This window comes from Phyllobates terribilis, unplaced genomic scaffold (genome assembly GCF_046119375.1).
Source record: "Phyllobates terribilis strain yellow unplaced genomic scaffold, ASM4611937v1 Scaffold_5__5_contigs__length_657084704, whole genome shotgun sequence".
Classification (NCBI taxonomy): domain Eukaryota; kingdom Metazoa; phylum Chordata; class Amphibia; order Anura; family Dendrobatidae; genus Phyllobates; species Phyllobates terribilis.
Window position 1 is genome coordinate 221,044,641 of NW_027362765.1, and position 25,644 is coordinate 221,070,284.

Below are 25,644 nucleotides of genomic sequence, written 5' to 3' on the forward strand. Positions count from 1 at the left end.
CTGCCTCTCTAGCCAGATCTTTCAGCTTTACCCTCTCTGTAGCTCCAAAGCGTTTCAGAAAAAATATACCTGGCTGCCATTGTGCAACTAGGCTCTGATTCATGCAGCCTGTGGATTGGGCAGCATGAACTAACTGACTGGTTCCTTTTAATACTAGAGAAGCTTGGAACCTGCAGTTATTGAGTCAGCAGAGCGTTGGTGACTTTTATGCACTATGCACCTCAGCACTCGGTGACCCCATTCTGCAACTTTGAGCGGTCTGACACTTCATGGCCGAGTTGCTGTGGTTCCTCAACTCTTCCACTTTTCAATAACATCACTCACAGTTGGAACATTTAGGAGGGGTGAAATTTCATGAACTCACCTGTTATAACAGTGGCGTCCTATTACAGGACCACGCTGGTGTCAGTGAGCTCTTTAGAATGAGCCATTCTTTCACAAATGTTAGTAAAGGCAGATTGCATTCCGAGGGGCTACATTTTATACACCTGTGGCAATGGGATTGAATGGAAAACCCGAATTTAACGAATAAGACTTATGTCCCGATACTTTTATCCATATAATGTAGGTAGCATCTTGTAATGGGGGTGTAATATAGCTTTACAATATTGGGATTCAGTCGTAGGAACATAACATTTGGTGGAATAAGTACTTGCGTTTTGACTAGCGTGTACAACTGTTGCTAGGATACACAAATGACCTCACACACCCTCGCTTGCTTTTGTGCTCTGACACATCCATTTTAGCGTTTACTTTGCAACTGGCTGGGCACATCACAGTGCTAGTTTATGTGATTATATTCTTTATTACTGTGAAATGCCTGCCCATGCCTGTCAAATGGAAAAAAAATGCTATTTTATCTCAAACTGATAGGAAAACATAAAAGCAAATAGATATTTTTTGCAGGGAACACAATCTCTCCATCTGTGTATCTGCCTTCAAGAACATATGTAGCCTAGAAACAGCTAATGTGGCTGCTTTGAAACCCATAGAGAGGCACAGTTCCGGATGCTATTCTTATGGGCTTAGTGAACCTAGCCAGGACTGAGGTTTCAGCCATCTTTTCTGATATGATGGAGGTGAGGGAATAAGTGCGGGCTTGTCTGGGTTTCTCTGCCATGTAATGGGTTAACATCGGTGGCTTGAACCATTTATTGCAATCATTTAGTTTTACATGCACAGTGTATACAAATATTGCTCAAGTGAAGTAGATTTGTCTATCATGATATACGTAGTTTATAGGACCCATCCGCTCATGCGGCATGTCCCTTTTTCGTAAACTCTGGAAAAAAAATTCTTAGCACTCCATATAACAGAGAAACCACATAATGCAGAGTTAGGAAAAAAGATGCTGCAGAATTATTATTTCATGGGGAATATAAGGATTTATAAAAATAGGCACCCATCGCTTGCTCGAGGACCCATCACTTGCTCAAAAATTCTTGAGTTTCCCTAATTCTGACTCTCTTTTCCATTTTGTGCTACGTCACTCCTTTGCAGAGATATTCATTTTTGGCTCTTGTGGAGCGCAGTATGTGAAATCTCTACTTGCAGTTCATCTGGGTGTTTCTTAACCATTTCAACTGTAGCGTTTTCACCCCTCACTCCCAGATACTGCTTATCACAGCTTGGCAGTGACTAAGTCTGCTAGAGCAGCTGCCGAGTTGTGACTAGCAGCGTCTGGGAGGGAGTGGTGAAAGTGCACACCTCAAGAAAAGACCGAAGAAGCTCCTACTTGGTCTGCAATAAGAGATTTCACATACTACGCTCCAAAAGCCACAATTGTAAATATCTCTGCAATGGAGTGATGCGGTGCAAAACGGAAAAAAAGATGCAGAATCAGGGGAGCTCTGGAGAAAAATGTATTTACCTCAATTTTTTTTGAATAAGCGACATATCCTCTCTAATTTCCAAGAGATGTTAGACACAGAATAAATTCCACTCTACAAGTCTATAGGAAAGGAATAAAGCTAGCCACAGAAATATTATAACCAAAGGAGGGACAAACTCCGCTGGTGGCTTAAAGTGAACCTGAAACAGTGAAAATACTGTCTTACCTGCAGACAGCATGGTAGAAAGCAGGAAAAAAGGTACAGAGATTGATATATAATTTAGTGTTAAAATATTCAGTAGAACTTGTAGTTTGTTCATTTAAAAGGGACTTTTCTCCACTTTTAGCATGTTAAACTGGCTACATCATTAAGTAGTGTCCGCAGAGCTGAATAAAACCTAAAAAATAAAATCTAACTTCTCATCTCCATTGTGGAGATGATAGCGTTTATAGTTTAGATCCTGATTTATGCTAAAACCAAGGGGCTGTTAGTAGAGATTCATCTTTGGGAGTGCAAGAGTAGAGCAGAGTTAACAATGTTGTGAAATGAAAGCTACAGATGCAAATGTTTTTGTAATGACACACAGCTCTGCTTTACTCTTTCTCCCCACGCACTGATTGCCATGAAAAAAGAGCTGCAAGAGGTGTTTGTAATGACACACAGCTCTGCTCTACTCTCCTCACCCTTCTGTAATGATGGCAGTGAGATCAGTGAGTAGAGCAGGGCTGTGTGTCATTACATGTCTCACACAGAAAAAAACAGATAAGACCAACTGTGATTTGCAGAGTGTACTTGATCTAGCATTGAAAAAATGTTACAAGTCTGTAAGAGCTATTTTCTCTTAGAGTTAGAGATCCGGAACAGAGAAGGGAAATCGGATTGTACACCAGAGATGCCAACTTGATTTTTTATTTTTTCTGGACATCTTTCATGGACAGCCAACATTTTTATGGACACAGTGTAAAACGAAAAAGTCTATAGTGGGTAGAGGTATAATTTAATAAAATACAAGTTCCAATGAAACTTTTCCCACAAAATCATATATCACTCTGCTTAGCTTCTCCAGCTCTATATCATGCTGCTTTTAAATTGGACAGCATTTTCAATATGATAGGTTCCCTATAAGCAGAGGTTTGAAAATACTTTCCCTATTCATAAAGTTTTTTTGTTGTGCCTTTATTGCTTCTTTCATTTTATTTTCATGGTGTGTTCAAGGAAAATCAAAAGATATTAATGAATTGTTGGCTTAGCATAGAAAATACAAAATAAAATACAGTACTTCTGTTATTAAACTACAGAACCTAATCATAGTAATATTTGATGCATCTTTGGACCCGAGCAATGATGTCCAACTCAACTGATAGAACAGTAATCTATTGGTCAGTAATAATCAGTGAACAATTATTGTATTTCTGCACATTTTACATCTAATTGCAGTTTTAAAAAATTAGTTATGGTATATTCTTATAAGTAGTGACAATCATGTTTATTCTTAAAGAGGACCTGTCTTCAGGTCAATATTGGCCAGTTAATCTATTTTTTTCCTTTTCCCGCTATTCCACTGTGGATTCAGTTTTCTATTTTTAAATCTGCCTTATGGTTCCAGAGATATCGGCCTTCCCATATGTCTTGAACTGTATGTCTGATTTACATTTTTTAAAAAAAAGCAAAAATGCAATACTCAAGGGGGCATCGAGAGTAAAATAAGAGCAAAAACTGGTGACAGGTTCTCTTTAAATAAGAGCTTTCAATACTCAGCTCTGTTCAAACTCAAATCTTCTATTTCAGTTTATTTTCATAATTTTTGGCAGGTATTATCTGTGCCTACAGTTACGTGCTGACATCATCAGTGGCCGCCTACCCTGCTCTTTTGTTACTCATGCTCTATTGGGGTCTTACACTGTTCAAGCTGAACTTGGGGACTATGACCCTGAAGAACATCATGGGAATTATGTGAGTGAACTTCGATTCTCCCCTAATCAGACAAGAGAGCTGGAAGAAAGAGTAATGGAGCTGCACAAGACATACAGGTAACAGCACTCAGATGAGGTATAAAGCTAATAGCAACCAGGTTGACTGTTTAAATTATTACTATTGAACTCATTCACAGTTTATATATAATAGCTATAACTTTTAATACTTATAAGGCCTGAGTTCATTTCTTGTATTGTACTGGTCTGAGTTAGGTAGTTACTTCAGAGCTGCATTCACAATTTTTCTGGCCTATTAGATGAAGGACAAATTCCTATCAGCTTACCTGAGCTCCTGCAAAGCTATGTGGCGCCCCACATGTCAGGAATGATAGTAGTTTTTTAATTTATGATGACGTTTTGCTGGTCAGTACAAGAGGTAAGGACCATGCTTCCTGCAATGCAAATCATCATATCAATCTGGCAGCAGGGAATGTTGGAAGAGTTCTGCTCTGAAGGATGCATAAATGTGAATGCAGGTGAGGAATATAAGACAAGCAATAAATTAGGAATGCTACAAGATAATGACTCAGTATGTAACTTAATGTGATATTTAATAGGAATCAGCTGAGAGGTGTAAGGACCCTTAGAGTATGTGCACATGACACCTTTTTCAAGCCGGGTCTTTCAAGAGGAAGACACTTCAAGAAACGCCAGCATTTTTTTTTCATGAAGCATTTTTTCTTTGAATTTTTTTGGGTCGTTTTCTGGGCACTTTTTCATATTCTTTGTTCGCTGGGAGGTTTTCTTTTAGCGTTTTTCCACTATTTTTGTTGCGTCTTTTATATTTATCATTTTCTGGATGTGTTCTGAACTCCATTCAACAATCAAGAAACCACTTGTGGTTTTTCGAGCAAAAATAATGGCAGAGCATTCAGGAAGGCGGTCGGGCATCTTTTGAGCCTTCCCATTGACATGTGTTTTAAAGTATAGATCTTTTTGTAAGCACTTGGTGTCTTTGGAAATCTGAAGCAGTTAAAACGTTCAAAAGACTGAAAATATAAACAGCCAGTTGCTTTTTATATAGAAATGCATCCTGTTTTCTGGATGTTTTTCAGACCGGTTTCAGATCAGACCCACCTGAAAAAAGATTTTGTGTGCACATACCCTAAGATAGTAATGTTGGTTGCGGTCTATGGGTGCATATTTTTCATAGATGCCCAGATCTGCTTATAGAGATCTGCAAGTGCAACCCACTTTCTATGCTAGTGCTGGTGGCACTTACTGATATGTGCGTCCAACACTTTCACCCCAGGGCCAAAGCGGGATCTAAAATACCTCCACTCTGTAGCAATAAAGAGAGGAAAGAAAAAGCAATGCTTAGTCCAGCCTTGCCAGGTGAGACGGATACAGAGAAGCTAAGGCTCCTTCAGAGACAATGAACATTCTCTATGTAGCAGTGAGGTCGGAAGTTCTGTACCTTACCCCTGCAGATGTTGTATCATGTGATAGGGGAACACTGCTTGCCATTGTTTGTCCTATGTCACTACTAGGGATTGAGAAGGCTGCGATTATCTGCATGGAAATCTAGTTTATCTAGACACCACCCTATATACAACGGAGAAGTTAATACAGATTTAGTCAAATTTGTGATCAATATTTTAGAGAAAAAGGCCTTTTGTACATAGAAATGGTCTTAGATCTCTGAATTCAGCTCATGGAAAATGGGAGCAAAAACAAAAGTGTTGTGTTTCTATTTTTGTTCAGCGTCCATAGCTTCCATTACAGCTCATGCCGCGTGCTGCTGTCACAGACATGTGTATTCGCCCTTGCTATATGTTTGGATTTAAGATGTATTCCACATTCATTGATGTTATTTTCATCTTTGTATAACCAGAGGAATGACTCCTGCTGAGGCCGAAATTCATTTTCTTGAAAATGCCAAGAAGCTGTCAATGTATGGAGTTGATCTTCACCATGCCAAGGTAATGGGACATAAAGTTCATTCCCAGCCATCTTGATATTGAATGATCCTTTTCATACTCACAAATTCAGGAATTGTATGTAAAGGCCGGGGAAAGTACTGCTTAAGTAACAATTCCTCTAAGGAGCAGTCAGACGACCATATAAATTGGAACAAGATCTGATCACAGTGCACGGACTGGCCGCCAGCTCTCCTGACTCGAGCGTGATAGCTGCATGGAAATATACACAACTGTCACACTTGGGTCGGGACACTCTGTGCACTGTGTTCCCATCTCGCCCCGATTTATATGGCTGTCTGACTACACCCTAATTGTCTGCGAAGCATTTAAGCAAAATATATCACATCAATTCCTTTATTGTTTCATCAGAAGACATAAAGGCAAAATTGCAGATGCAGATTTTAGGCTGCTGTATAACAGCCTGTAGTCTGCTTAGGAGCTGACATGCCTCATGTGAATCACCTGCACCAGTTCCTTCAGCAGAGTTCGTTTTGATAATAACATTATATAAATGAATTGATTGTTAATTAGGTATTGTATAATTAAGAGGGTTGTCTTAAGATTAGAAAAAAAGGTCTGCTTGTTCTCCAGCAATAATGGCATGGTTGTTTGTGGGCAGTATCTGGAATTCGGGCAGTTAATTCACCTGAAGTGAATAGTGCTGAGCTGCAATACCTGACACGGTCTATGGACAAAAATGGCGCTGTTTTTGAAAAAAAAGGTAAAACAAAAACAGGCTCTTTTTGCAAACAATAACAAACATAACTCAATAATTCAAAAAAGAGGAGTGAGATCCTGCTCACAAGAGCTTATATCTACAGTATGAAGGAATAGGAGTAACACAAGGTAAAAAGTGCTTGTAGTCGGTGGTCCTGCCATCTTTATAATAAATAAAGATATTCATTTAAATCTGCATGAACCAGTCATCAGCCAATATCTGTATAGGTTCAGATACAAAGTGCTACTATGTGCATGGAGGGTGTGGGAACAGATGATAGAAGGGACCAGATTCTGTTGAAAATGTAGGAACAGAGAACAGTTAGATGATGTGATGAGCCTGTCTACAAAGATTAGTTATTAGTGCACATGTAAAACTTTAGTCACTGGGAACTAAACTGATTGTTTGGGGTAGTGCATTCCAGGGAAATGGTGCAGCATTAGAAAAGTCTTGGAGTAGAGGTTCGGATTATGAAGGATGTTAATGCAACCTCTTTGTGGCTAGTAATAGCTCAAGTTGTCCTGTGTATCTAATTCTGACTTATTTCTTTCATTGGCTCTGTAGGACTCTGAAGGTATAGATATAATGCTGGGAGTTTGTGCAAATGGGCTCCTGATCTACAGAGACAGGTTGCGAATAAACCGGTTTGCATGGCCTAAAATCTTAAAGATTTCATACAAAAGAAGCAACTTCTACATTAAGATCCGACCAGGGGAGGTAAGTGACGTGACAAGCGTTATAGAGAGACACAGGAAAGGAGAGAAATGTTGTATCTTGGATTGTGGTCAACATTTCTATAGCTTTCATCTGGAGGTTTCCTTATTTGTTTGGAGTATTATCGTTTCCTTATTATCTGTTGTAGTACGAGCAGTTTGAAAGCACCATCGGATTCAAACTACCTAATCACAGAGCGGCCAAGCGGCTTTGGAAAGTCTGCATAGAACATCACACATTTTTCAGGTTAGTATTGTAATCTCCATCATGAGGCGGAGGGTTATTGTCATTAGTTTGTATTTGTATTGTACCCAATATATTACAAATTGAAGCAAAAACAATGACCGATCCCAATGACTGAGTTTATCCTTCAAGTTTCCATTATTACTAAATAGAATAGCATAGCAAACTATGATATCACATCCTTCATATGAAACCTGACAGAATGGAGGCCAACTGATAGCGTCAGAGCCCCCAAAAATCCCACCACACTCAATATGGACACTAGCTCAATATTCTATGTTTTTCTGTAAAAATGACAATAGAGAATATCGACCTAGAGGTAGAAGAGAAGTGGGCATGGTCAGTGGCAAGTGTAATTGTACTTTTAGCTTTTTTTATCCAAGTAAACACCAATTAGCATATAGAAAGACCACATAGTGCACATGAGGAATTAAATAGCTCTTTTTTGGAATATACAAAAAAACGTAAAAAATACAAATCGGTTTAGAAACAAATAACATGCAGGTATTAGGAGGTAAGACTTCATGTTACAAAATAATCACATATATAACAGGAATCCTAAATAATTAGAAACCACAAATGTGCAATAAAACAATAAACCTATGCCGAACACCTAAATGTGTAAGAATGAGTTCCTTAGATCAATATTGAATCACCAAATGTGTACAGCACCGGAAGAAAGTATGTAGATATATATAAAACATTACCCTAGAGAATGCAAACATAAGAATACCAATGTTCAAGATAAATAAAAGAATAAATAATTGTAGGCAAACCTCTAAAACACCCATCTCAACAAATGCGAGTTTCGCCAACGTCTTCATCTGGGGTCATTTATCAAAAGTTAAAAAAAAAAAGTTGTGACGTGTTCACCTAACGCTTATAAAGAAGTTGAACCAGTCAGTTCCAAATGCACAAGATTTATTAAGAGGAGTAAATTCATCCCAAATACTTTCTCTAATTTTATTTGTGCAAAATACACCGTTGTATTGTATCACCATTTTGATACAAGTGAAGGTCATAGAACATTAGATAACTTTTGACAAATAGCTGTCTCTGTGGTGACTCCTCCACCCGAGCATTCATGTGTCCTCTGGGCGGGTAGTGGAGTATAGGCCCCGTCACACTAAGCGAGATCGCTAGCGAGATCGCTGCTGAGTCACAAGTTTTGTGACGCAACAGCGACCTCAGTAGCGATCTCGCTACGTTTGACACTTAGCAGCGACCAGGCCCCTGCTGTGAGATCGCTGGTCGTGTCGGAAAGGTCTGGACCTTTCTTTGATCGTTGAGGTCCCGCTGGGTAGCATGCATCGCTGTGTTTGACACCTTACCAACGACCTCGTTGGCGACTCAGACACAGAAACACATAGGCGTGCATCGTTATACAGGTCGCTACGGGTCGCCGCATCGTTGCTGCGTCGTTGGGAAGATCTGACTGTTTGACATCTCACCAGCGACCACATAGCGACACAGCAACGATCCCTGTCAGGGCGTATCGTTGTCGGGATCGCTGTAGCTTCGCTAAGTATGACTGTACCTTAAGTTGCGGCCAGACTCATCCAGCAGCAGTTTATCTCCCTGCAGAACAAAAGGATCGTGCTTAATTCTTATTATCTCTGACATGATAAGTTGGGGAGGGTTGGCCGATCCTGCCAAAACCGGCCGAACTTTTATATAAAGTGTATGTAGGATTTTGGTGAACACTAGATAGTACTAAGTGTATGACATTTTAATGTTTTGTTTAATGAACTAGAAAACTAAACTTTGCCTTATGTAGTAAACTTTGCTTATGTAGTAAATGGCATAAAATAACCAAATAACCATGACTTCCCTGAAGAATCCCCTTCCACTATAACACCACAGCTCCGGTGCTCCCCACAAATCACAATTTTTCAGAAGGCTGCTTATCCTATAAAATGATTCTAATAATGAATGCGGCTAAGAGAATTAATATGCAGGTTACATCTTGTTCATGCTCACAACAAGAGGGTTGGCATATCTCATCCCAACATACTGACAGCTGAGTTAATATGCAGATCATGATGGCACTGCAGTGACAGCACCATGTGTAGGGTCAGAGTAGGCTGGAGAAGAATGACAATGTTTTCTGTGAGGAGGCCACGTCTATAATAACACAGCAGGCGGAAAATATTTTTGTATAAACACTCTGTGCTGTGTGCAGAGGAGAAACATTAAAATGCTTTCTTTTCATATTCCAGACTAGTGTCCCCAGAACCTGCCCCTAAAGGTTTCCTAGTGATGGGCTCAAAATTCAGATACAGTGGACGAACACAGGCACAGACGCAGCAAGCAAGCGCCTTGATAGATAGGCCTGCCCCTAACTTCAAGCGATCTGCCAGCAAACGGTACACGCTGTCCCAGAGTCATGAAGGGGGTGAGTATAGGTGCAGAGGATTAAAGGGAATCTGTCAGCAATTTTGTGCTACCTCATCTGAGAGCAGCCTGATGTAGGCAAAGAGAAGCTGAATCCAACGATGTATCACTTAGTTTACTGGGTGCACCCGTTCTGACACAATCAGAGCTTTTAGATTTAACAATGCAGCAGAGCTGAGTAAGCTGACTCTGCCCACACCAGGAAGTGTTTATACAATGTCCATAGGCAGTGAGCTGCTTATCATAGGAGGGGGCGTGTCAGTCCAGGAGGCACAAGCTGCTGAGTCCCAGTAATGATAAGCTCCTGGTGCTAAAACAATCGTTGTAAGCAAACAGAACCTCAGAGCTTGATAAAAGAGGCATCCCTGAAATCTGTATTTTAACCCCTACCTCATGCTGTCTTTAGCTTACATAGCAAAAACCTGCTGATAGATTCCCTTTAAGGAAAATAACCACGAAACAGTCTCTGTATGAATAGGTCCTAGTAAATAAGGGCTTTATCCCCTTTAAAAACCATGTTAAAAAACATCATGTGAATATACCCTTAAAAGTCACTAGGCTGGATATTGATATTTAAAGGTGTTGTACACCTTTTGGGATTTTTTTTTTTACTTAAATGGATGTATTTGGCGCTAAAAATTATTTTTGCTATTGGGTTTCATTAAAAATGTTGCTCTATTTGGCTTTTGCAGGCTCTTTGTGTTCCTACACATTCAATGTTGATGGGGTTCGTGGTCATATCATAAATTAACAGAGAGGAGCAGAGAAAAAGAAAGATGAAAGACTTACAAACTCCCTATCAGACCATCATAGCGGGCTTACTGATGGATTCTCAGTTAACTTATTATTAAGCCAGCAATCATAAGTGCAACACAGAGGAGACAGAAGATAAACAATTTTTTTAATGAAACCCAATTGCAAATTTGATTTTAATTACATGCATTTAAGTAAGAAAAAAATACTCCCCAAGGGTGCATGACGCCTTTAAATTAATTTTGCCCCCTATTATTGACATAACTCATTGCTGTTTTCAGGATTTTCTAAACAAGCTGCAGTCAGTGAAAACCATGAGTCTACACCAGAGAAAAACCACGAACCATCTCAGCATGAGGAAGAGGAAGAAGGGGAGGAAGTGACAACTCCAACCAAAATCAAGGAGCTGAAGGTGAGTTGAAGGTGGTTTCTGGTGGACAGATAATTGTGTAATACTGAAGTATGTACAATGAGGTTGTTATCCCAGGAAAAAGGTTTTCTGATTTGTAAATGAAATTATTAGCCAGCTCTTTGAGATTATCCTTATCTTAGAAATTATCTATACAATTATTACAACTTTTTGCAATGTGAGAACTGGAGAATTTAAAGCTTGATACACATTGTTGATAAACATCTCCAGGTTTTAGGAATACATTGAGTTGTGCGACATTTGCATTTATATGTAACTTTCAAGAAACTAAGATTATAGATATGGGAGAAAAAAATTGCACAACTGCAAGTGTCACACAAGCTTTCCCATTTGGACAACCCATCCTCCACTGGCCATCTGCTGATTACCCTTCGGCTGCATGCCCACTATGTGTTTTTCAAGCGTTTTTGCCGTGGAAATTTCGCAGCGAAAACGCTTAAACGCTTGGAAATACGTGCCCCATGCTCCCCAATGATAATCCGCATGTGCTGTGCACATGCTGCGGAAATTTCCGCTGCGGATTATCATTGCGGAAAAATCCGCAGCATGTCCATTATTTTTGCGGAAACGCGGCGCAATTGCCGCCATTGACTTTCATTGAATCGCATAATATCCGCATGACTACATGTGCACATGCGGATATTAAGCGATTCAATGTGCGGATGGTACCCGGGTCTGGAGAAGAGGAAACTCTCCTCCAGACCCGGGTACCATAGTACCTGTAAAAAAAGAATTTAAAATAAAATATAAACATTATACTTACCTTCGGATGGCCCCCGGTCTCCTCAGCGATGCGTCCTGGCTCCCCAGCGGCTCGCGATGGTGTAAAAGGACCTTCCATGACGTCATTTAGTCTTGTGACCTGTTACATGACTAAATGACATCATGGAAGGTCCTTTTACACCACAGCGAGCCGCCGGGGAGCCAGGACGCACTGGAGAAAAGAGACCGGGGGCCATCGGAAGGTGAGTATAATGTTTATTTTTTACCATTTTTATTCTTTTTTTAACTATTAACTTGGTCACACTATATAAATCCATGCCGGTTGCATGTATTTATATAGTGTGACCAAGTTGTCAAGCACTTTTCCAAGTGATGCTAAAATCGCTTGGAAAGCGCTTGATAACCCGCATGCAGAAATGCATGCAAAAACGCTTGACAAACGCTTCTACCTGGCAGGAAAAACACATGTAAAAACCGCATGCGTTTTTCCTGCCAGGGAGATGCAAAAGGGTATGTGCACATGGCATGTCTTATAGATGCCATTGTACCTCCATAGGTTTTGATGCAGAAGGAAGCTTCAGGAAAATGCCGATGGTGCTTTTATGGCGGCTCTGCTCCAGGCTTTCTTTTTTAATATCTTACATATAAAATAATGAAGAATGGTCAGATCACTTTTTAAGCCACTAAATATCTTTCAAAGTGGTTAAAAGACGTTGCAAAAGACAAAACATGTGCACAGCAAGTCTTTTTGACATAGAAGCGCAGATGTCAATTCTTTTTTATGTTTTTTTAGTGCTTTTTCAAGTGTATTCCAAGCAGTCTCCATCTGAAAAAGACGTTATGTGCACTTACACTTAGGCCTTTTTCAGACGTCTCGGAGGTCTCTGTTGTACGTGTTCTCTTCTTATTTTTAACTGAGAGAACATGTGCCCATCATATTCTATGGGCCTTTTCACATAGTCTTCAAGTAACAACAGTGACATGTCAAATTTTGATCCGGTTTGCGGATCAAAATCTCACATCAAATTCATTGGATCCTTGAAAAAAAAAAGTACGGCAGACAGATGCCATTTGGGTGGCATCTTATTGCTGTTTGATTTTCACTGTCTAACAGGTAGGAGAAGCTTGAAAACTTTTTTTTTACATATATATAAGAGAAATGGATGCCACCACTGATTGTAAAAACAGACACATGAAAAACGGTCCTTTTTTCTCATATGAAACAAAAAAAAAAAGATTTCCAAATGAGCTGACTCTCTTCGTGAAATATTGTCATCTCCTGCAGTGGCCGCTTTTGGAAAAATGTAGTAGTAGTACATGCTGTCTATTTGAATGAATCAGTCACGATACAATACAATGCACTGCCACATTGATTCTTCCAGAGTGATAGCTGATTTTTGCCGCCGTCTGGCTTACCTGGAAGGACTCTGGGTATCCTTATGCCCTAAAATGCCATATGCATAGGGATTGTCCTAATGAGACACAAGGGGATGTTTACATTGACTAGAGAGTGATTGTTAGATCAATGGGGCATAACCATTTACAAAAGTATAAATTACATTTAAATTATGACACAGTATCACAGTAGTAAAAATGTGTGCAATTAATATCCAGATATGTAGCAGTGCTTGCAGGATTTTTCCCATGTAATAGTTGTGTGCATTCCTGCCGTAACATTACTGGTACATGTGTGTGAACAGCCTGAAGTTACTTAGTAACAAATGCTTTTATTATAGCGGAAAGCTCCTTGTCAGTTGTGAGTCTGTCCAAAAGTTATATTTTCTTATTTGTCAATTTTATAAAGCATCTTTCAATGCAGTAACAGAATTGCTAATTTTATTAACAATCAAACTGAAAACTAGGTTGCATTTGTAACTTTCAGGCCTCATTCACACGTCAGTATTTTGCATCAGTTAATGTAAGCTCAACCGGAAGTGGCACCAAAACACATAACAGATTTGATCAGATACTTTCATTAAGGCCACGGCTTCACTATCAGTATTTGGTCAGTATTCGGTCAGTATTTTTTCTCAGGAGTGGAAACCAAAACCAGGAGTGGGTGATAAATGCAGAATTTGTGACTTGTTTCTATTATACATTTTCTCTGATTGTTCCTCACCTGGTTTTGTCTCCCACTCCTGAGAAAAAATACTGACCGAATACTGACCAAACACTGGGGGGCCGTGGCCTTATAGTTTTTCTCCCTATCCTGATTTTGTCTTACAAATAGTGATCCTATAGTAATGTGTGCTAAGGCTGAACATGAACTTTTGTGGCATAACAAGACTTCCTTCAAGGCAATATCATCAGAAGCACAGTTTAACAACCTTGACATCTCCTTTGATAGTTTATGCAAAAAAAAAGTTGCACTAAAATTTCATGTCTGGATCACGTATGCAGTTTTGGTGCAGTTTTGTGAGCTTAAAGGGAATCTGTCAGTAGGATCGTCCTTCCTAAGCAGTCTATATGGGCATGTAGGTCATAGGACGCTGAATTCCTATGATTCCCTTTAAGCCACGAGTGAACTCATAAAGAATGGAGTATTAAAGGGTTTGTCTGGTGCCACTCACTTCCGCTTCCGCGATGTTTATAGATGCCTGCTGGGGCATCTGTATGATCAGCTGGTAAAGTGGAAAATCAGGGAGGACCATCCGCATTGTATCATTTACATATGAATATATCCTAATGGATTCATGCATATGCAACACAATGTTGTCCTATGAAATGCCATAGTCAATGGAGCTGTTATCACAGCTGTCACACTACAAAAAGACTGCAGGAAAAGTTACTTAAGCCCCAGTCTCACATAGCGAGATCGCTAGCAAGATCGCTGCTGTGTCACGGTTTTGGTGACGCAAAAGCGACCTCACCAGCAATGTCGCTATGTGTGACACTTTGCTGCGATCAGGCCCCTGCTGTGAGGTCGCTGATCGCTGCAAAGTGTCCTGGACCATTTTTTGGTCGTTGCCCTCCCGCTGGTCAGCACACATCGCTGTGTGTGACCAGCGGGAGCAGCGATCAAGCTGGTAACCATGATAAACATCGGGTTACTAGGGACACACGCGCACCTAGTAACCCGTTGTTTATCATGGTTACGAGCCTGCTAAAGTGAGCGGTAACCTCCCGCTCACCGTAGCAGAGTGGTAACCATGATAAACATCGGGTTACTAGGTGCGCGTGTGCCCCTAGTAACCCGATGTTTATCATGGTTACGAGCCTGCTAAAGTGAGCGGTAACCTCCCGCTCACCGTAGCAGAGTGGTAACCAGGATAAACAACGGGTTACTAGGTGCGCGTGTGCCCCTAGTAACCCGATGTTTATCATAGTTACCAGCCTGCTCCTGCTTCAGCAGGCTGGTAACCAGGAGCAGGACATCGTGGAAAGATTCTTTCCACGATGTCGCTGCTCCCCTGATCGTTGGTGAGCCTGCCTGTTTGACAGCTCACCAGCGACCACATAGCGACGCAGCAACGATCCCTGACAGGTCGTATCATTGTCGGGATCGTTGCAGCGTCGCTAAGTGTGACGGGGCCTTTACACTGGCATTTCTAAACCCAGCATAGGACTGTTTTTGCACTAGAGTAAAAATCACCCCTCCTCATAAATTTGGTGCAAAATTACCTGTCCTTACCCCAGAAAATTAAGATTTGCACAATTTCTAGAATAATAAATGTGTCAAACCAATCGTGGCTCTAAATATGGCGTGCAACAAAATTTCTGACTTTTGTTCACTGTCTTAAAAATAAGTTTCCTTATTTATCATCTCTGCCTAAATATTCCTTTCAGTACAGTGAGAAATAATCATTTTGGTGTTTGCTTGGTTCTTTTGGATGATAAAATAAACAAAGTTGGGTTTTGCCAAGCTTGGAAATTATTCCGTTTCCATTGGATAGGGGATAATTTCTCAATTGTTGGGGTCGACATGTTGGAACCCTCACCGATCCCAAGAATCGGGGCTCTGAAGAATCCCCTTGTGAATGGAGTGTTGGTCGACCATGGGCACATCTGCTTCATTCATTTTTAATGGGGGTGCTAAAGAGCAGATGAAAGATGCCCTTGACTATTTTGGGTAGTGGATGACTCCCAAGCTTGGTACAGCCCCTTTAAGTACCAGAGGTTCCCAGAGGCTTTAACATGTAGAGAACAACATGTATCATATCACGTGGTGTGGTGAAGATTATGTTTAGTTTGCCTCATAAAGTTGTAAAAGCAAATCTCAAACAGACAAGTGAGAACATTTTTTCTGGCATCTACATTATTTGGATTATGCAATATCATAGCAATAGGGGCTGCAGTGTTTTATCTTTAAGTAGCCCACCCGTAATCCAATGTACTGTAAAGGCAATAGTACAGGGCCACTCTATAATGCACAACTGTAAAAATACAGACTCAATAAATCCTTATTTATTCATTTACTGACTTTTTAATTTCCAATGCTTCTATTCCAATCCAAATTGGGTTTTACAGGTTGTTAAAGTTCCCTGCAGAACACTTCAGAATACAAGCGTATAAACCTCAGAGCAAGATTCCCACACTTACTGCGAAACATGATTTCTGCTAGCAGAGAAGACCAGAACGTCACAGCCATAGCATTGGTAGCTTGCAGACACCGTTCTCATGCCTGGTACACATATATTCACAAACAATAAAAACCCAAGAAAACCTCCCACCACGAAGATGCACGGACTGCCAAACCAATACACTATATGTAACTAGTAATGAAGGACAATATTTCTTCGCTAGTGGGGACTCAAGCCTAACCTTCCATGCCACATACGGAAATGGTGCTCGGGCACAACTTGTATCTGGGCCAATTTGTGTGGTTGCTTCTGATTTGCATATAGAGAAAAATACAGATTTTATGCAGTAAGTGTATTTAAGGGAACCAGTCATGTTGAAACTGGTGTCTGATCACCAGGCAAGATGTTATACAGCAGGGGAAGCTGATCAAATCCATTTTGCTGGAATAGATTCAGTATAACTTGTATTTTATTCATTGAAATCTGGTATTTGTATGTATATGAGTCCATTGGGTTCCTATTCAGTGATTAACCGTCTTCCCAGTATGACTGTGCATGCAGAGATCACTGTTAATCACTGGTAGGACCGCCCACTGGACTCATGCATACAAACACCAGGGAGGTCAATGGATAAAATACAAGTTATACTGAATCTTTTCCAACAAACCTACATATCATTCTGCTCAGCTTCTCATTCTCTCTACTGTACTGTTCAAAGATCAGATTGCATGTACAAGGTGACAGGTTCCCTTTAAGGGAGCTTTCACACTGTATTTAAACACCCGTTCAGTGGCTCCCATCAGGGCTTACATCCGAACCTCCTGCAAAACGGGATTTGGGCGTATGCGCTGATGGGGGTCATAGATTATAATGGTGCCTGCAGAGTGATCGTGTACTCTGCCGTGCGTCATTTTCAGGAGTGTACACCTACTGGAGACGGACACTCAGATGCAGTCTACTACGTCTGAGTGTCCACCTGAAAGTTGTACACGACAGAGCGCACGTTCACTCTGTTTGCACCATTATAGTCTATGGCCCCGTCATATGTCTGAATCCCATTTTGTGGGGGAGTTCAGACGTAAGACCCAACAGGAGCCACTGAACAGATGCCTAAACGCAGTGTGAAAGCACCCTAAGTCATTTAATTTTGTCCATGTGTTTCTTGATATTTCATTTGCATTTTGTATTTTTTTTTTGTATTTTATGCATCTTGTGTGTTTATAGGCTTTTGTATTCTTATGTACCCTTACCTTGCTGCATATTTTCAGATATGAGTATATGATTTATGTCATTTTATGTCCACAAGTAAAACACAGATCTAGATGTTTTGTTGTTGCTTATCTATACTCTTGTGAATCCATGTATGTCTGTATGTGCAGCTGTGTTTCTCACACTTGCTTGCTTCTGTTTCTTGCCTATTGCTACCAGTCGGAGCAAGAGAGCACCCCCCGGCACAAGGAGGTACCCACCTGTAACCAAACATCCATTTACCTACCCTAGTTCCCATTTACCTTCCCTAAAACTAGCATCTAGCTAGTACCCATCTATTCCCTGATGTACCTTAGTACTTTTGTCACTGTGGATCCCCCATCAGCCTATCCTAAAATCTATCCTACATCCTATTCTCCTATTAATCCTTTTTCTAAATGCATTAAATCAGCCCTTTGGTGACTAATGTAATAGATTATTGGGCCTTATATGCAGTCCTCAGTTTATTCTGAAAAGTACGATATATATACGGGTGTGCACATATGTATATTTTATCATGCTACACAGCAATAAAAAAAATAAAACTAGCATAGTCCCAGAGAACATAGTCATAATGACTGCGGACAATTCTGTTTTAATTGTTGGAATCTAGTGACTGTAAAAAGTTGTATACCTGACAGATGAATTACAGTCCTTTACATTGCACTGCTGGATTTAGGTATATGAACCTAATTTTAACCCCGACTCTGAAACAGAAGATGAAAAACATATTTAAAGGGAACCGGTCACCATGAAAATGCAGTCCAGTCTGCAGGCATCATGTTATAGAGAATACGGTGGGAGCGGAAAGTATTCAGACCCCTTTAAATGTGTTTCATTGCAGCCATTTGGTAAATTCTAAAAAGTTCATTTTCTTTTCTCATTAAAGTACACTCTGCACCCCATCTTGACTGGAAAAAAACAGAAATGTAGAAATTTTTGCAAATTTATTAAAAAAGAAAAACTGAAATATCACATGGTTATAAGTATTCAGACCCTTTGCTCAGACACTCATATTTAAGTCACATGCTGTCCATTTCCTTGTGATCCTCCTTGAGATGGTTCTACTCCTTCATTGGAGTCCAGCTGTGTTTAATTAAACTGATAGGACTTGATTTAGGAAGGCACACACCTATCTATATAAGACCTCACAGCTCACAGTGCATGTCAGACCAAATGAGAATCATGAACTCAAAGGAACTGCCCAAGGAGCTCAGAGACAGAATTGTGGCAAGGCACAGATCTGGCCAAGGTTACAAAAGAATTTCTGCATTACTCAAGATTCCTAAGAGTCTGGCCAAGGTTACAAAAGAATTTCTGCATTACTCAAGATTCCTAAGAGCACAGTGGCGTCCACAATCCTTAAATGGAAGAAGTTTGGGACCACCAGAAGTCTTCCTAGACCTGGCCATCCAGCCAAACTGAGCAATCATGGGAGAAGAGCCTTGGTGAGAGAGGTAAAGAAGAACCCCAAGATCACTGTGGCTGAGCTACAGAGATGCAGTAGGGAGATGGGAGAAAGTTCCACAAAGTCAACTATCACTGCAGCCCTCCACCAGTCTGGCCTTTATGGCAGAGTGGCTCGATGGAAGCCTCTCCTTAGTACAAGACATATGAAAGTCCGCATAGAGTTTGCTCAAAAACACATTAAGGATTCCCAGCCTATGAAAAATAAGATTCTCTGGTCTGATTAGACGAAGATAGAACTTTTTGGTGATAATTCTAAGCGGTATATGGGGAGAAAACCAGACACTGCTCATCACCTGCCCAATACAATCCCAACAGTGAAACATAGTGGTGGCAGCATCATGCTATGGGGGTGTTTTTCAGCGGCAGGGACAGGACGACTGGTTGCAATTGAAGGAAACATGAATGCGGCCAAGTACAGAGAGATCCTGGATGAAAACCTCTTCCAGAGTGCTTTGGACCTCAGACTTGGCCGAAGGTTCACCTTCCAACAACACAATGACCCAAAGCACACAGCTAAAATAACAAAGGAGTGGCTTGAGAACAACTCTGTGACCATTCTTGACTGGCCCACCCAGAGCCCTGACCTAAACCCAATTGAGCATCTCTGGAGAGTCCTGAAAATGGCTGCCCACCAACGCTCACCATCCAGCCTGACGGAACTGGAGAGGATCTGCAAGGAAGAATGGCAGAGGTTCCCAAAATCCAGGTGTGAAAAACTTGTTGCATTATTCCCAAGAAAACTCATGGCTGTACTAGCTCAAAAGAGTGCTTCTACTCAATACTGAGCAAAGGGTCTGAATACTTATGACCATGTGATATTTCAGTTTTTCTTTTTTAATAAATTTGCAAAAATTTCTACATTTCTGTTTTTTTCAGTCAGGATGGGGTACAGAGTATACTTTAATGAGAACAAAAATGAACTCTTTAGAATTTACCAAATGGCTGCAATGAAATAAAGAGTGAAAAATTTAAAGGGGTCTGAATACTTTCCGTACCCACTGTAAGAAGATGAGCAGATCGATATATAGTTTGTGAGAAAAGATAAAGTATAACGTGCCTTTTGATGATTTAAACCTTTGGTCTTTCAGGGATTTTGGTCTAGTGGGTGGTGCTGTCAGTGACTGACAACTTTCTTTGCATAAGAGTGCATACAGAGATAGCTGTCAATCACTGATAGGACCGCCCACTGGACCGAAAATTCCTGAAAGAGCGGAGGTTTAAATGATTATAATGTTTAAATCACAAGTTATACTTTTAGCACAAACTAAATCTCAATCTGTTCCGTTCCCCATGCACCAGAACATAGTACCTGCAGATTGGACTGCATTTTCATGGTGACAGATTCCCTTTAAGACTGTGTCCTTCAGGTACTGAAACGAACATTTCAGGAATTACAAAAAAAAACACACAATCTGCACAACAAGAAATAACATTTAGAATATTGTGTTAGAGCATATCCGCACAAGGTTGTTCAATCTGGGACATTCATGGCATATCGACATTGTATGCTGAAAATATAGAATGTTTTGATAAGAGGAGCCTTTTGACCACTGTCAGAAATGGAATAGCTGCCAATAGAGATAGCTGTGCTTGTGTGGCCATCTCTCCATTCCTGACAGCGCGTGACAGGGCCCCATTTTCAAGATAGATTCGGATCCCAATGCTCACACCTGTATCTATCAAACATTTATGGCATCTTTTGTCGATATGCCATAAATGTTCCAGATGGGAATACCCCTTTAAAAGGATTTTGGAAGAGCCTATCCACAGAACAAGACATTGTAAAAGAACCTGTCCACACAGAGTATTGCTGAAGAGCCTATGCATGCTAAAGAAAATTTTGGGAACCTTGCAAAGGTAATTCACAACAAAGGATATTCTGAAAAGTGTTGAGCTGCCATAATAGAGCAAGATATAAAAGGATAGCTACAAGATATTAGTGGCATAAGTACATTAATTTTCTAAAGACACAATATCACTTTTTGGTGGTAATTGCATACATTATTAAATGAATCTCAGACCTGAAGAGGCTGGAAAACTTACATTGTTATATATCAGAGTGGTTGTATAATCCTTAATATTAAAATAAGCATTTCATTAGTCTAGGAAAAGAGTTAGAGAGGCAAGTGTATTACTAAGCTTAATTCAATCTATTTCCACCTAGCCTGATTGACAGTTCCTCAGCATCCCTCTTCCCTGCTGCTGCTCTCACACTGCTCAGTACAAGCTGCAATTGCACATTAGATTGGGTGGGTTGGCACAGATTGAGTTTAGCTCATGAATACACAGTAATATCAGCTCTCTCATTCTCTTACTGAACTTGAGGATTATATAGCCTTATCAGGACTAAGAAACGTATGTAAAAATGTGTACTTTTTGTACTTTAGATCCAGAGTCAGAATCTCTTAACTTTTTTTTACATTTATAGAGTCTACTGATTTATAAATCTACACGTCAATATTTTTTTTGAAATAATGTTACTTTGTCTTTTTATTAGTAACTCTGGACGTATATATTCTCTGTTTCTGGAGCATTCTATGATTCTTTGTTCAGCAAGTGACAAAGTAGAAAGTCAGTCCCTAAATTGGATATTAGTGCCCCTAGATACTAGATCATTTTGATAGAACACAGAGTTGCTATGTCTGGTCAAGTCAATAGAATTAGAGGCCTACCACAACTGTTCTCTAAGTCACCGTCTGTCTTTATATCCTACCCACCCTGCATCTTTCCTGCATTTATTTCCCCATTTTAATAAAACATTATCAGTTTAGAAGATCCGTGGTGGACATGTCTACTGAAACTCTGCATCCTTCATGGCCATGTTATAATCACAAGTTGTTTTTTTTTTATTTTTTTTAAATATAGGAACCCCTTCACTGCCAGAGGTCTACATCATGTGGTGGAGTGAAGGGGTTAGGAGTTGGGCATTGACACCTTTTTGTTATATCCCTTTCTTAGTTCTTGGACAAGTCGCAGGATGTCCTACTGAAGCATCAGGCCAGCATTAACGAGCTGAAGAGAACTCTGAAACAACCCAACAGCAAACTAGTCCACAGAGAGCGTGGGCGGGAAAAGAGGCTGCCCTCCTCGCCTACATCGTCTTCCTCTAAACATGAGGTCAGTAATGGATCCCCATTTAAAGGAGCACTGATGGCCAAAAGTAGATCGATAATTGAAATGTGCTCTTGTGTGTAATTTTAACTCCATGCATAGTTAGTTTTCAGGGCTAATTAAGGTGATACTGGATGTCGGAGTAGCAGGCATACAACAGTTCTACAAGCTTGATAACAACAAGCAGATAGAAACTCATTGTGTTTCATCACTTTTTTCAAAATCTGAATTTTATAATAAATTCTATTATCTGGGGTGTCAAAATAATAATCTGATAAAAATCTGACTGATCAAAGCCTTGATAGCATAGTTGGTGATTGGCGTATTTTTTATGGTTGGTACTTGTTTCGATTCACAAAATTATTTAGACACCTTTTCAGACTTAAACTGTATAGCTTTAACGGTTCAGGATCTCTGCACTCTTAGAAAAGTGACAACTGTAAGCATGAAATTCAATGTTAATTGTAGACCCCCTAAGGGTTCACAATAACAGTAATTTTGATCCGAGGTGCCCAAACGTTTACATGCCACTATACATAAAGCACAGATTGTGTGAGAAAGAAGCCTGAAGTCTGCATCCACGTGTATTCTAAGAGTCTCTTATTGCTACTGCTCCACTTGATTAAGAGCAGCGCGTCTGTGTAAAATCTTACTTACAACACAAAAACAAATTCAAAAACTGAAAAAATCATCATAATGCTCATGATTGCAAAAATACATAGCTTTATTAGAAACAGAGGCCAAAATGAAAAATACATAATTGTAAAAGACAGAGGAACACACGGGACCACGATTAAAGGTGTACAATGATGCCTATTCAAGAACCATGAATATGTGAAAGTATAATCACAATATTTATCCAAAACCACGGAATCAGAAAAAGGGCAATAAGGAAATGTATTGATAAAACTGGGCCAATAGATCACCGTACCGCAGTTTGAAGCATTTGTAAACAATATATTGTGAATTGAATTTCCATCAGACTATAAGGCTCATGGAAGGAAGGAACTGCACACTGTAAGACACAGGGAGATACTTAATTAGGATTTATTCAAAATATCTTACATCCATAGATTGCACCGTCATCATTATAGCAAAAATGTAATATTTCGGATAAATACCCTTCATCACACGTGTCTGCTCTCAAAATTAGAAAAGGTCCAGGATTTGGGGTACACTTCCCCAGAGCAAAACAGCAAACCAGGACCAATTATTGTGCAGAATGAGCAGTCACAAAACAATAACCAAATAAGATGCATACAAAATAATGGACTACTTATTGAATCTATTAAATATTGTACAGCCTTAATAATACACAAAAAAAGCATAATACACATAAAACCCATGTAAGGTGATAATATACCAAAAAAGATATACTGACCCGATTACCAGTCTGTTCTCCCTCCATTCACTCCAATGAACGTTTTGCATTCTGATTCTGTAGTCCTTCCCTTGCAATATATTTGATTTCCTTCTAAATAAGTTGACACGGTCCCCACAGTGGATGCTGGGTTGTGGGCGGGGCTACCCCTCGCATCGCACCCACCGCGCGCTTTCCTGATGAATGAGAGGGAAAGCGCGCGGGGTAACCCCGTCTACAGCCTGGCATCCACCGTGGAACGCAGAACTAAGTCACCCCCGGCTGCAGCCGGAACTTGATGTGAACATCTGCGGATGTCAGAGACGACTGCAGCCGGGGGGTCATGTGATGCCTGTGAGCGGCCAGTGATAGTGCCACTCACAGGCCGAATAGACACCACAAGGTATTTACAAAAACCCTTATGGGCCCTGGGGGAATACATTAGGGGGATAATAAAAAATAGTGGACAACCCCTTTAAGCTTCAGTTTTGGAAGAACAGAGATAGTGATTAGAACACTAAACACTAGATGCAGTTTTTTATAGGGGTTGTATCCACTACAAGGCTATGTGCCTATTTTGTACTTTCCTTTTGGGCTGATATACTCTTTTTAAGGCCAGGGTCCCACTATCCGTATTTGATCAGTATTTTTTCTCAGTACTGGGAGCCAAGACGAGGTGAGGAACAATCAGAGAAAAGGTATAATAGAAACAAGTCACCAATTCTGATAGTGGGGCCGTGGCCTAAGGCTTACTGTGGAGCTTACACAGCAAACTAATAAGAGCTTTTTACTAGCTCATTAAAGAAGGAATAGGATTGTGGGAGGGGTAAGTCCAGTGCTCCTGAGAGTGACAGAACATCATAGCGGCTAGTACCCTCCCATTTTGGATATGAGATTATGAGAAACAAAAACTGGCCAAATACTTTAGGGCCCTGATTAATCAAGACCAGCGCTTTTCTTTGATGAGAGGTCGTGATGAAGCCAGATTGTCTTGATTTATTTATTAAGAGGCACACACCAGAAATCTTACTCCAGTCCCTGACTGACTGGAGTAAGATTTCTGGTGTAGGGAAGACCACAGCTTGTCATAAATTAGCGAGCTATGGGATCACGTCCCTTCCCAGCTCCACCCATGTTGGCAGAGCTGGGAGAAACTGGAGTGAACATGACAGCAGTTGCAAAATTTTTGTGCAACTCCCGAGTTGCATAAAAATGTTGCAACTTTTCAAAGCAATTTACGTCATAATTCTGGCCGAATTGCTTTGATAAATTGGGGACTAGATTTCTATTGGACAAATGTTTGTTAAGCTGCCAACTATTCATGCTAACCACCCCATACATGCAGACTCAAAGTGGCTGAGAATGCGGTATGTTCTGCATGAGAGGAGAGGAGATTCCTCTGTTGGAGGCTTATCTTCCCTGAGACCAAAAGGATCAAGCATGTTGTCCCCTTGGCATCTGTCATTGGGGGAAAGTTGGGACTCCTGACAAGAAAAGAAGGTTGAACCGTCATTAATCTAATATTTACGATCATGTTAACAATTCAAAATGCAGACTGCAGAAAATCAAAATCCATCATGCAGGTAAAACTGCAATAAAATGCTAATTCTCTTGGAATGACAGGTAAACTTTGATAGTTCATTGAGTTCGCCAGCACATGTAAACCACCGATCACCTTCTATGATGGAACTGCAGCACTTCAGCACATTGTTAGCCTCTCAGCCTGATCACTGCTTCAGAATGAATCCCCCTCCCTTCTGTCACAACACGTCACTGTTCACAGGACCTTGGCTTACCTTTAACTCTATAAGCATGCTGTATACCAGGCCCTACTGCTACCTATATTTTAGTGGCCCGAAAACGTCTTGCCTATATAATTCCTACTATAATTTTTTTTTTTCCGTCCACATACAAACTTTCCTTACAAACTCTCGTATCATCTATTCACACCCCCCCATGTACTTAATAGCCCTCTGTGTCTGTAGTTATACACATACTGGTTGGTGACTGGTTCATTCAGCGTTATGTAATTACCCTATTTATTACATTGATGGTTGACCGTACCATACAAGCAATTGTTACCATCCACCCTTTGTGTCTCCCCTATTTCCTCATAGATTGTAAGCTTATGATGAGCAGGGTCCTCTCTCCTCCTGGTATCTGTTGATTCATGTGATTATTGTTATTCTGTAATGTCTTTTATTGTCTGTACAAGTCCCCTCTAAAATGTAAA

General features: G+C 40.3%; 1 protein-coding gene across 8 annotated transcripts in view; it reads left to right on the forward strand.

The window, feature by feature from the left end:
* The window catches only part of EPB41L1 (erythrocyte membrane protein band 4.1 like 1), a 159,021-nt gene that overhangs the window by 113,854 nt on the left and 19,523 nt on the right, over nt 1-25,644 (forward strand). For 5 of the 8 annotated variants that reach the window (XM_073683821.1, XM_073683826.1, XM_073683823.1 and 2 more), the window contains 8 exons: nt 3,644-3,862; nt 5,640-5,727; nt 7,010-7,162; nt 7,308-7,405; nt 9,622-9,797; nt 10,831-10,961; nt 17,651-17,683; nt 21,899-22,057. In XM_073683821.1, coding sequence (XP_073539922.1) covers nt 3,644-3,862; nt 5,640-5,727; nt 7,010-7,162; nt 7,308-7,405; nt 9,622-9,797; nt 10,831-10,961; nt 17,651-17,683; nt 21,899-22,057 — 1,057 coding nt within the window. The remainder of the gene's footprint in view (nt 1-3,643; nt 3,863-5,639; nt 5,728-7,009; nt 7,163-7,307; nt 7,406-9,621; nt 9,798-10,830; nt 10,962-17,650; nt 17,684-21,898; nt 22,058-25,644) is intronic. The other 3 variants (XM_073683824.1, XM_073683827.1, XM_073683829.1) reach the window with 1 other exon arrangement.